The sequence below is a fragment of the Aegilops tauschii genome, chromosome 7, assembly GCF_002575655.3.
Source record: "Aegilops tauschii subsp. strangulata cultivar AL8/78 chromosome 7, Aet v6.0, whole genome shotgun sequence".
NCBI classification, from domain to species: Eukaryota; Viridiplantae; Streptophyta; class Magnoliopsida; order Poales; family Poaceae; genus Aegilops; species Aegilops tauschii.
Window position 1 is genome coordinate 532,832,961 of NC_053041.3, and position 13,064 is coordinate 532,846,024.

Consider the following 13,064-nt stretch of genomic DNA (forward strand, 5'->3'; position numbering starts at 1 on the left):
TGACACGTAGGAAAATTTTGAATTATTGCTACGTTCCCCAACAGCTATAGTAACCAGCCGCCGACAAGACCCCCAGGCGGTGGGGCCGGCCTGTCGGCCAAGAGGCCGGCAGCCGGCGGGACCCACCAGTCGGCGGGCCCCAGCGGCCGACGGAGAAGCCGGCGGATACATACACTGACGGCCTGGACCCGCATCCAGCCGGATTACCATTGTACCCCTGGGGGGTAGGCCTATATAAACCCCCCAGGGCACCCATGCAAAGGGTTGATCTCTTAGAGTTTTAGACACCACATAGAGAGAAGAGGAGAGCTAGCCTTGCCCTTCTTCTTCCTCTAGCCGAACAGCTCAAGGAGCCACTTGTAGCCACTTGTGTTGATCTAGTGATCATGCGGAGACCCCGCAGAGCAGGACTAGGGGTGTTATCTCCACGGAGAGCCCCGAACCTGGGTAAGATTCGCCGGCGTGCATGTCTTCGCCTTATCCCGTTTCTAGGCACCGGCGATGTCTTACTGGCTCCCACAATGATAAGCCACTCGTTGGCATATGTCGCACCTACCACCCGACAATCTACCCTAGTGAGGCAAGTCCTTCGTGGGCGACGGCCATGGTGGGATAGACAAGGTTGCTTCTTCGTGGACCCTTCGTGGGTGGAGCCCTCCGTGGACTCGCGCAACCGTTACCCTTCATGGGTTGAAGTCTCCATCAACGTGGATGTACGATAGTACCACCTATCGGAACCACGGATAAAAAATCTCCGTGTCAACATTGCGTTTGCTCCCTCAAACTCCTCCCTTTACCTTCATATGCAATTGTTTTACATTCCGCTGCTATACTCTTAGAATTGCATGTGTAGGTTGATTGCTTGACTTGTGCAAAGTTGCTAAAATCTGCCAAGAACTAAAATTGGGAAAAGGCTAGATTTTTATTTGGTCAAGTAGTCTAATCACCCCCCTCTAGACATACTTTCGATCCTACAGCCTCCCTCGCCGGTAGCCGGCTCGCAGCTGCCCGGACGCCGCCGAATCGGGAGGCAGTCGGCACGGGATTCGGCGCCTCCGGCGGTCCGGCTGCCGCGGTAGGCCTCCGCTGGGTCTTAGGCTGCCGCCGACCTCCTCCCCGTCGGCCGTGAGCCTGTCCACGGCCGTTGCGCCGGCCGCACGACCGCCGCACCAAGCCCTCCGCCCGGCTGCCGAACTATTCTTCGCTGCCCGCCGAGCTCCTCTTGGCCGGCCTCCAAGCTCATTTCTTATCACCACTGCCGTCCGGAGACGACCGCAGCCGTCCGCAGCAGCCAATCAACCGACGGCCATCTTCTTCCACCGCGCGCACAAGGTGTTCGACGGAATTCCCATGGTAAAAAAAATGATGAAACTTGATGATTTAACTTGGGATTGGATAGTATGTTTAACGGTGGTTGTGTGAATTGTAGATGAGCTCGGTTGACTCCTCTTTCGTGGATGTATGTTTGACGGTGGTTGTGTGAATTGTGTGAATTGTAGATGAGCTCGGTTGACTCCTCTTTTGTAGATGAGCATTTGGGATTTTGCAATCCCAATTTGCTATTGTGCAAGGACCATCTAGATTTTGGGATCAAAAGATCCTTTGGTACATCATGACCGCTTGTGTGATCATGCATAACATGATCATTGAGAACGAGCATGGAAAAAATTTAGATTACAACTTCTATCAGTTGATGGGCATTCGTGTTAACCCCATGCGCAAAGAGGAGCGCATCAGACATTTCATGAAGGTGTACAGCGAGATTAGAGACACCGACGTGCATGACCAACTCCAGAAAGATTTGATGGAAGAGCATTGGAAATGGCATGGCGAAAGATCCGCATAGATTCATTATTTGTTTGTTCAAAACTATGTTGTATTGTGCAAAAGTATGTTGTATTTGTGTTGCATTTCATCTCCTGGATCTGAAGAACTGTGTAATAATTTGATATTGTGGACATGAATTTTTTTATATTGTTTTAAAACATGTTTTATGCAATATGTGCGGCTGTACAGTGGCTGGACAACGGCTAAACAGCAGCCACGCGGCTGCTGGCCGGGTTTGGACCATGAATTTGAACCATCTATTGGAGTTGCTCTTTTGGACCATGAATTTGGACCATCTGTTGGAGTTGGCCTTTTTTCGGAGCTCCAAAATGCACTTTTTGACGGTCCAAATTTTATATCTCCGGTTTTAGACCGTCAACATGTGGACCATCTATTGGAGATGCTCTTAGAGCAACTCTAGCAGACCCCGCAAAACGCCCCGGCCCGCAAAATAACCGCCAAATTGCGGGTCGGGGCCAAAAAATCTGCACGAGCAGACCCCGCAAAACGCCCCGGCCCGCAAAATTTTTTGCGGGGCGCGGCAAATCTTTTCCCCCAACCTCTATCTTCACGGGCTGGGAGGCCGACCTGAGCTCAACCCCCATCCGGCGCGAGATTTGGCGGGAGGGACATTTCCGCGCCCCCTTTCCCGCTTCCCGCACCCTCCGCCACCATTGCCCCCCCCCTCCGAAGCTCCGGCCGCTCTCCCCGGCCGTCCCTCGCCGCCATGGATGACCCGATGCTGCCCCCCGTCACCGTCGAGGTCGCGCACGCCCCTTCCCCTCGGGCGGATCTCGTCGCCGGCCATGTAGGCCCCGTCGGCGTCGCGCAAGCACACGCCACGCCTGCCCGCAAGCGGCAGGGCAACGTGCTTGTGCAAGGCGGGAATCCGGCTGCCCCCGCCGCGATGGCCCGCGCTCCGGGCGGCAATGCCGCTGTGCGATCCCGGCCGGCGGCGGAGAAGGCCGGCAAGGTCGCGGGCGCAAAGCGGAGGAAGGTTCCGACTTCAAGGAACAAATCTTCTTCAACCTCTCACTCCACCCCCACAAGGAGGTGCTCCGGCGATGCCGTTCAACGGTGCCGCTCCCCCCGCGAGCGAGGTGTTTGACGAAATGGCCGGAAGGTATATCTCTTCGGACTTTGGTGATTCTCTTTCATTTTCGCCATTGTTTATTGATAGCTCGTGACTTCTTATCGTTCGGTACAGCGGTGGTTCGAACAATGCAACAACCGAGTTCGTGAACTTGTTGGACACGAACGCGGTTGACATTGATCAAGCCCCCTTCGAACCTTTCGACTACAATGAAACAGAGTGCGGCGTGGACGACCATGGTTGTGCGGACGACTTGGCTGAGATCGAAGCGGAAGCATTTGAGAATTCACAAGCAAAAGCTGGGAAAAGCCAAAGATCGAAGAACTACACCATCTTGGAAAATCAAGCTTTGATCAAAGCATGGAGTGCGGTGTCTCTTGATGCATGCACGAGTACTAATCAAACCGCCAAGAAATATTGGCAAAGGATCGAAGATCAATACTTTCGCATTATGAAAAACCACCCCAACAAGACTCCACGCACATTTCGGTCACTTCAAGGTCGTTGGGAGAACATCAAGCCTATGTGCACCCGTTGGGCAGCTTGCTTGGAGCAAGTACGCAATGCACCTCCAAGTGGCACCGTGGAGTCCGACTATGTGAGTTTGCTTTGCCTTTGTTCAAGTTGTGCATCATCATTATGTATCATGAAAAATGATTGCAACATCTTGTTCGCATTGTGTAGGACAAGATTGCTCAACATAGATACAAGGACATGGAAGCCTCGGAAGGCAGATTCTTCAAATTAGAGCATTGTTGGGAGTTGCTCCAAAAGTGCGACAAGTGGAAGTTGATCGACAAAGAGTCCCCACCAAAGAGAGGCTCACTTACAAACATGGATGAAGATGAAGATGGTGATGGCCCAAGAAATTTGAACAAGCTCGATGGCGACAAGAAGACTAGAGAGAAGATAAAGAGATAGCAAGAAGCATCGAGCTTGAGGGAGAAGATTGATGCCATGGTGCAATCAAACGAGTTAATGTTGTTGAAGTCGTTGGAGATCAAGAAAGAGTTGGCCGAAAAGAAGGCAAAAGAGAAGCAAGAAAAATGGCAAATGCTCAAGGAAGAGGGGCTGCGCAGAGCTGCCATTGAGGAGAGAAAAGTACGCACCTCTGAAAACAAATCGTTGTCATTGTTGCTCGCCGAAGAGAACAAGATCATGTCAATGAACCGCAATGACATGGACGACGTCACCAAAACATGGCATGATATGGCAAGGAGAGAGATCTTGAAGAGGAGAATGGTCGCCTCGGCCGGTCCGTCTGCCAGTTCTGGTGATGTTTTCTCTGCTCCATACGGTGGCAATGTGGATGATTTCGGTGTGGGAGTTGGTACAAGCGACGGAGGTGGCTACGGTGGCGCCGATGAACTTCAAGATGGACTCCATGGCGCCGAGTGAAGATCGACCCCCAAGATGATGCCGGACATGGGCGCATACCTTTGCATGCCCTCTTTTGCGTAATGAACTTCGCTTTTATTCGCGCGCAAACTGTTTTATGTCATTTGAATTTGAACTTGTTTGTGAAGCCCTATGACAAATTTCAGATTTGCAGTTTCTCTGTTTGCGGGTCGTTGCGCTGTTGCCCGAGCAAAACCCGCATAGCCGACCCGTAAAAAAGCATATTCCGCGAATATACTTTTTTACGGGTCCGTTTGGGGGTCTGCATCTGTGCTAGCCCTCGCCGGCCCGCAAAAGCGGTTTTGCGCGAACTGCAAACGCGTTTTGCGGGCCGGCGTTTTGCGGGGTCTACTAAATTGCTCTTAATACCCCAGAGGAAAAAGAGATACCATATGGCTACAACCCAAACATAAGGCGTGGAGTGCCCTAGAGTACTACAATATGATTATTTGGGAAACGCTTGCCTGCGATGCGCTGCCTCCTCCGTGTGACGCGTTTCTTTCTGCAACATCATGTGTGTTGCAAAATTACCTTCCGCAACAACACCGATATTGCAAAAAATAAAGACAAAAAGAAAATTACAAATATTTTCTATAACGTTGTCTGTGTTTCAATCTTTTTCCCGCAGCAACACTCATGTTGCCTAAAATAGTGAAAAAAAAATATACAACATCATTTATGTTGCAAAAGATTTCTGCAATATAAGCTGGATAGCTGTACATCTGAAGGTTGCTCCCGAGACGGCGTAGCGTGGCCCATAATATTTTCGCTGTAAAAAAGAGTAGTAGTATAACATTTTCGTTGTAGAAAAAAAGGAGCAGTACGTATAGTATTTTCAATTCCCGCTCCTCGTCGCCTTTTCCAAAATTCTTCGTGCTCTCCACCTCCTTCCTTCTCGAGGAAGACTCCGACCCTCCGCCCCCCTTCTCCCGGAAGAAACCCCACACCCGAACCGCAAAACCCCAGCCCACCCACCCAAAATTTCGATAACTCCTCCTCCCCCCTCCCCATTCCCCTCCAAACATCTTCCAGAACCCGAGGAGGCGGTGGGGATCGGAGGCGAAGGCGAGAGATGTCGGCGAAGCTGCGGGTGGAGGAGCTCCGCGCCGATCTGCAGCGCCGCGGCCTCGACGCCTCCGGCACCAAGCCGGCGCTGGTGAGCCGCATTCCCCTGTCGAAAACTTCCCTAGCAGTCATGGACGGACCGACCCGGGGCTGCCTCGCGCTAGGGTTCCTCTCCCACACCCCCGCCGCCGCCTCATCCCCCTCTCGCCGCAACCCTCCAATCTATTGTGTCTCGTGTCTCTCTCCCGGCGGCGGAGGCGTAGCGAGGCGCGATGGCCGCTGTGGGGCGTGCGCGGCTCGGCGGGCTGACGGAGCGCGGGGTTGGGGGCCGGGGGTAAGGACGAGCGGCGGCGGCGGCCTAAGGTCGCGTGTGGCAGGCACGGGCTATGGCTGTCTGAGCGCGCGCGCGCGCAGGTGGTAGCAGCAGTCACGGGCTGTTTGCGCTCCTTTTCTCTGAATTTTGCCTCAACGGCACCAGTAGCAGAGTCACGGACAGGAGCAGCAAATCTCTCTGAATTATCGGATTTCCCCCTCTGTCTGTTTGCGTCATCTAGCTGTGATCCGCTGGCCATAATTTGCTGTTGTGTGCACAGTTTAGTTGCCGGAATGCGCGCACCATGTGCTTGTGGATATGTGTATATATGCCCACACCCGCGTCGCTCTTGTGATGTGTATCTTTGTGCTTACAAACATTGACACATATGGGGATTGTCGTTATGACTTATGTCCTGCAATTCCTTTTCCACTAGGTGCTAAGGCTGGACGCTGCAATCCGTGAGGAAGGGAAGGTGGCGGCTTCTGCAGCTGAGATATGTAATGTAGATGGCATAGACGGTGTGGTCATGGATGGCAAAGCGGAAGGCAAGAGCAAAAGGAAGAGGAAAAGGCATGGTGAAGGTGAAAATGAGGAGGAAAATGACATTTTGGATGCGGCAAAGCTACAGAGCATGGGCTATCGTGAGCTGCAGGCTTTGGCCAAGGCACGGGGGCTCAATGCTAATGGAGGCAAGAAGGATGTTCTACAGAGGTTGCTCTCCAGCCCTGCTACTTCTGTTGTCGATCGTGGTGTTCAGGACAAGAAGGAAGTAGCACAAGGTTTGTTTGTCTATTAATTTCCTTATATTGGTTATTGAGTGGTAGGCTCTGAACTTTACTTGAGTATTAACTGTTCACTGTGTATTGGTGCAGCTGATGATGGGAAGGTTGAGGAGTTGAAGAAGAAAAAAATAGTCACAGATGTGATGCTGGATGCGGCACAGCTACAGGGCATGGGCTACCGGGAGCTGCAGGCATTGGCCAAGGCACGAGGACTTGCAGCGAATGGGATCAAGAAGGATGTTATTGAGAGGTTGCTATCAACCCCTGCTAATTCTGTGGCAGTTGCTGATGGTGGTTTCCAGGACAAGAAGAAACTTGCAAAAGGTTTGTTGATCTATTAATTTCTTGTATTGATCACCGGAGGGTGAGGTTTGAACTTTACCTGCAACTGTTTTTTGGCATGGTTGTTTATGCATTTTTGTTGGTGCAGGTGGTGTTGGGGAGGTTGAAGAGGAGGTGAAAAAGGAGAAGATTGTCAAAGCCACGAAGAAAGGTGCTGCAGTGCTGGATGAGCACATCCCTGACGATATAAAAATGACCTATCATGTATTGCAAGTGGTGCGTGAGTTCATTATTGGTTAATTTTTCTTACCCATATTGTACCTTGGATGTGTGCACTTCAATTGAAACCATGTTTCACTAAATTCCTACGTCCTATGCAGTATGCATGCTGAGTGAGTTCAAATCAAAACATGATCTATCCATGAATGTCAAACTTAGACAATGCAAAACATGATCTCTCATGAATGTCAAACTTAGACAATTCCTCCAACCAAATTAAATTTTTTCATTCATATGGTATCTGATGCATTACATCATGTTCAGGTTGTCACTTTGGCTTTAATATTCATAGATGTGATAGCCTATGGCGGCACCCAAATATACCATCTTAGCAGGCCTAATTTTACCATGTGTTTAGAGAATAGACCAACAAAAACTTTCACTGGCATCCTTCATGTATCATCTTAGTATTCACTATGTACAGTAGCTACCTTGAATGGTTATCTGTTCTTTCTACTATTTTGTTCACATCTTCGTTATACATATTTTATTGCAGGGCGACGAGATTTATGATGCCACCTTGAACCAGACTAATGTTGGAGACAACAATAATAAGTACTATATCATTCAAGCTTTAGGTTTGTCCTGCAACTGCAAGTCACTGTTGCTTACTAGCACCAGCACCACGAACCTATGAATGATGTGTAACATTCAATGGAAAATTAATTAGTGTTTGTTAACTGTAGAATCTGATGCTGGTGGAAGCTTCATGGTTTTCAATAGATGGGGGAGAGTAGGGGCACGAGGTCAACAAAAGCTACATCCCTGTTCAACACGGGACGAAGCAATAGATGAGTTTGAGGGAAAGTTTGAGGACAAAACAAAGAACAGTTGGTCTGACCGCAAGAATTTTGAGCGTTATGCAAAGAAATACACATGGCTTGAAATGGACTATGGTGAAGTCGACAAGGAAACAGTGAGATTTGGCTTTTAGTACTTACTTTGCAGTTTAGCACCTTTGTTGTTTTTAATCCTGTGGTCTTCAAATTTCAGACTCAGGTTCAAAAGAAAGGTTCCATTACTGATCAGATAAAAGAGACAAAGCTTGAAACTCGAACTGCCCAATTCATATCCCTCATTTGCAATATAAGTATGATGAAGCAGCAAATGATGGAAATTGGTAAGTAACTTGACAGTTGCTGCTTTTTCAACTGACATGAGCATCATAACATTCATCTGTTACAGTGAGCTTCTTATCTGTGTTTATATGCTAATCTGATATATTGTTAGCACTCTGCAATCTTCAATGATGTATCACCACCTTCATGTTCTGATGTGCCCGTACCTGTATCTGTACAACTTAGGTTTCTATGATTCAGGAGTTATAACTAGTTAGTTTTAGGAACTGAATACAAAGAGTTAATGGCCATACTAGAAATACATATGATCATCTGCTCAACTACTGGAGTTGGATTAATTCGGTTGAAAAAGATCTTTTATGTTCTATGTTGTCCCAAAAGTTTTCGTTCTTTGTTTTTGACAGGTAGATATACCTGTTGCTTACTCATGTAGCATTTGCTTTTACTAATTCATCCTGCCTAACCAATTAGGTTATAATGCTGATAAACTTCCCCTTGGAAAGCTAAGCAAATCTACAATACTTAAGGTGAGTTATTTTGATGCATCTTTCCTTGGAATTATCAATTCAGTATGCATATTACACGTTGAAGAAAATCGCATAACATGAACTCTAGTACTTCCTTTAGATTTAAATCGGTATGCGGTAACAGTTTGCATTTTGAGGTCTTGGTTTCATTTTCCATTATCTTGTCCTTTCTCTCTATTTTGATGGTGACTTTTCAAAGCTTTCCACAGGGCTATGATGTTTTGAAGAGGATTTCCAATGTTATTTCAAGGGCAGACAGAAGACAGCTTGAACAATTGACTGGGTGGGTCCATCCGTTTTTATCTGACTGCAACCGTTAAATATAACAATTAAACATGCCAATTGTTTTTAGTGAAAGCTAGTTTATCTGTGAGGATTTGAAGGCTAAACATCTCCAGGTTTCATTTTTGATAAAATGGTTCGGTCACTAGGATGGACTACAGTTAATGGCTGTTTTGCCTATGTAGCATAGACTTATCAGGATCTGCAGCATGTAATGATGATAGTTGTGCAATGCATGACATGCAGCATGTAATGATAGTTGTGCAATGCACGATATCATTCACCATATTTGTATGTCATGTTATTTAAAGACCTATATTTACTACAATTTCTTATATTACCTTTGGCTACAGGGAATTCTACACCGTGATTCCTCATGACTTTGGTTTTAAAAAGATGCGTGAGTTCCAAACTTTCTAGATTAACTGAACTTACAGCCAATATTTAGCATATCCGGCTATGTTTTATACCTTGTAGGAGCAAATCTGATCTTCTAACAAATTTATCTGACAGGTGAATTCCTTATCGACACTCCTCAGAAATTAAAAGCTAAACTGGAAATGGTAATAGTATTACTATGTTCGGCATGTTTGGCTTAATCTCAGCATTTTAACTGTCATGAGTTGTTAAAATCTTGTGCTCAACAAATGATTCTTTTCAAGAAAACTTTCGGAACAATGAATCTTCTAATATTTATGTGGTTCTGTCTCCATCATGTACACTACTGTCTAAGGAAGAAACTTACCTGTCATCCATCTCAAAAGAGCTATCAGGGTTGTTCAAAATTTATGTGGATTGTAGTTTCACATTCAAATTGTTTTCTTGCAAATATTCATATTTGTATGCCACTATGAATTGCACTGTCTCTATTGCCTCCCATTCCTATGGAATCTTCTAAGTGTTATTTTGTTGCTTTTTCTTAGGTTGAAGCCCTTGGGGAGATTGAAATTGCAACTAAGCTTCTGGAGGATGATTCAAGTGACCAGGCATGATATTTTGCAAATAAATCTGTTTAAAGATTGAACTCTGGAGTTACATCAGTTGCAAAAATATATATTTATCTTTGATTTTCAAGCTTGTGGTTCATGTTATTATGCATAACATGCTTTCATACTGTCTTGGATAACCAAAACTGTGATATGAATTTCTACTTGTTGCTTAAACTTGTTTTCCCATTGTTTTATAAGTAACTAAAGCATCTTTGTGCTTGTATACCCTTTGCACATGTTGCAACCTAACTGCAACGTGTTCTGGAATGTAGGAGGATCCACTGTACGCTCGATACAAGCAACTTCATTGTGACTTTACGCCTCTTGAAGTTCATTCAAAAGAGTACTCTATGGTAATACTTCTACAAATAATCTCGACCCACAATGATATTTACGCCTCTTAAAATTACATATTGCTCGCCAGTGCATGAAGGTTGCAACTGTCATTATAACAACTTAAGTGGGGATATCTTTAGCATTTTCTTCTTTTAAAATGTCTGAGTACTTTATTGATTGACTTATCACGCTTGAATGGCTTTACTCTTATCCACTACATTTATTCTTTTAATCTTGTGAATGTTGATGTTTGTCCAGTCTTTTCTTGAAGGATTTTGGGTTTAACCATGTTTGAAAATCTCTGCTGTCCAGATAAAAACATATCTGACGAATACACATGGCAAAACACACTCGGGTTATACTATTGACATATTACAAATGTTTAAGGTGTCAAGACATGGTGAAACAGAGCGGTTTCAGAAGGTCAGTGGAGTCTTCCTAATCCGCCGCGTCTAAGCATTTCAAGAGAACTGCTATAAATGTCTATTTCTCAAAATATTCTTGCAGTTTGCTAGTGCAGGAAACAGGATGCTTTTATGGCATGGTTCTCGGCTGTCCAACTGGGCTGGGATATTTTCTCAGGGTAATGCTATCCACGATTGTCATTGAAGCTTTTTATTCATAAGTATAGAGATAGATTTGCTTGTTTGTTTTATGAGTTATGAATTACTAGTTGCTGTTCCTAGTTCCCGGAAATAGCATTTGGGTCCCATCAAATGTACATTAAGATTAATTTACCTTCATCTGCATGAATTTGTGCTTCATTATTATCTGAATGTATTTTCTGGTGGAGCCTCTCTTATGTTAACTGCCTTTGTTTATAGCCTCAACTGTTTGTTAGTATAAATGAATGGCAGTTTTAAAACTAACATGATTCTTGCTCTCAGGTTTGAGAATTGCTCCTCCTGAAGCGCCTGTTACTGGCTACATGTTTGGAAAAGGGGTTTACTTTGCTGATATGTTCTCCAAGAGTGCAAACTACTGCTATGCTTCACAAACATCTAGATCTGGGGTGCTGCTTCTATGTGAGGTCTGTTTATCGTTGTCACCTCCAAGTCCAAGATATCAGGATCTGGGATTTTGCATGTTACTCCCTCCGTCCGGAAATACTTGTCATCAAAATGGATAGAAAGAGATGTATCTAGAACTAAAATACATCTAAATACATCCCCTTTTATCCATTTTGATGGCAAGTATTTCTGGACGGAGGGAGTACATGTTAGCCCAAGCGTTGTATTATTCACCTCATCTTATTCAATGATTGAGTGTTGGTTTCAAGAGCCCAACCATTTTTGTGTGGTTATTCATGTGTTGATGACTTGCATTTCTATGTGTGGTCTGCTTTTAACGTTTACTCAACTTACATCTGCCAGGTTGCACTGGGCGATATGAATGAACTACTAAATGCGAAATACGATGCTGATAACCTGCCCAAGGGAAAACTAAGGTCAGTTTCTGATGCAACATGCTTTCGATCAATTCCAACGCTCACTTGATTCGAAAAGGAACACCAGTTTTACATTATGTCTTTCCTTACAAAAATCAAGTCTTTATTTAGTCAGTACTATTCCCTGACCACTGGATCAGATGGGGGATAATATTGTTGTGTGTAAAGTGCACAATTCTATCAGTTGGAAACATCTGGTTAATAACATAAATATTGCTGTTGATGCTTGATACGAGTATGAGAAACATCTGGTTGCAATCATTTTGATGCAGTACCAAAGGAGTTGGCCAGATGGCACCAGCGGAGTCGAAGGTCACTGAGGATGGCGTTGTTGTTCCACTGGGAAAACCCAAAGAGGAACCTTCAAAGAGGGTATGTTGTTTTGTTCACTTTGTCGGTACACTGTTGTAATCCAACCCTGTAGAAATGCAGGAGCTCTATGATGATTAACCATGTCTCTGGTTGCAGGGTAGCTTGCTGTACAATGAGTACATTGTTTACAACGTAGAGCAGATCAGGATGCGGTACGTGCTCCATGTTTCCTTTAACTTCAAGGGAGGACGGTAGACAAGTCAGGCTCGTGGGACCTCCATCGTAGCAAACCACTTTTGTGTAGGTTGTTAGTGTAGTAGGTGGGTTTTATCTTCAGGGGTCTCCTTTTTGTTGAGCAAATGTTTTAAGCCTTTCCTCGCATTTTAATGCCGGTTCCAGGCTTCCAGACTCTGATGGCTGATGCTGCGTGCATATTTAATGGCAATCTATTTTCTCAATGACTATGCATTTCTTTGTGGACAGCAGCCAAAATGAACCCTGATGAACAGTAAAATTTGGAGAAGTTGTAAAACTTTGTGATTCCCATGCATGGGACGCCCCGTGCATGGATCGGCCGCTCGCTTTAGATGGAGATTTGGATAGATGCACATCTCTTCTAGTTGTATTTCAGCCATAGTCCTAAAGTAGCATGTGCTTAACTGATACTCCTTGCTTAGATGGAGTATCAGTTAAGCACATGGTCCATGCACCCACTCCTTGCCACACTGCACACCCATGCTTTTTCAAAGTTTGAAATCAAAAGCCTGATTTAGTATCAGGCACTCAGTAAACAAGCCATTTGACCAGTGGGAAATAGGTGATTTGCCACGTGTACTTGGCGGGAGAAATTTGTTTGGAAAAAACTTCGGTCTAGGAATTATCTATAAATCGACTTTGCTGCACGAACGCTACACTCATGCATGGGGTGATATATGGACTAGAAGGAACATAAATGTAACGAATACAAAATATGTCACTCAACCACAAAGTAATATATAGAATTGACATTCCATAAATATTTCACACTAAAGGAAAAACTATATCATCTCA

The 13,064-nt window shown here is 45.4% G+C and overlaps 1 protein-coding gene across 1 annotated transcript; it reads left to right on the plus strand.

Moving 5' to 3' along the window:
• Positions 1–5,265: 5,265 nt before the first annotated feature.
• Positions 5,266–12,472, plus strand: LOC109759366 (poly [ADP-ribose] polymerase 2). Its single transcript, XM_020318191.4, has 19 exons — positions 5,266–5,474; positions 6,133–6,478; positions 6,572–6,805; positions 6,912–7,039; positions 7,539–7,620; positions 7,729–7,958; positions 8,036–8,162; positions 8,593–8,648; positions 8,858–8,931; positions 9,284–9,330; positions 9,444–9,493; positions 9,854–9,916; positions 10,192–10,272; positions 10,568–10,678; positions 10,763–10,838; positions 11,143–11,285; positions 11,629–11,702; positions 11,975–12,074; positions 12,171–12,472. Exons 1-19 carry the CDS (start codon positions 5,391–5,393, stop codon positions 12,267–12,269), a joined length of 2,205 nt encoding a protein of 734 aa, XP_020173780.1. The 5' UTR covers positions 5,266–5,390; the 3' UTR covers positions 12,270–12,472.
• The last annotated feature ends 592 nt before the right edge of the window (positions 12,473–13,064 follow it).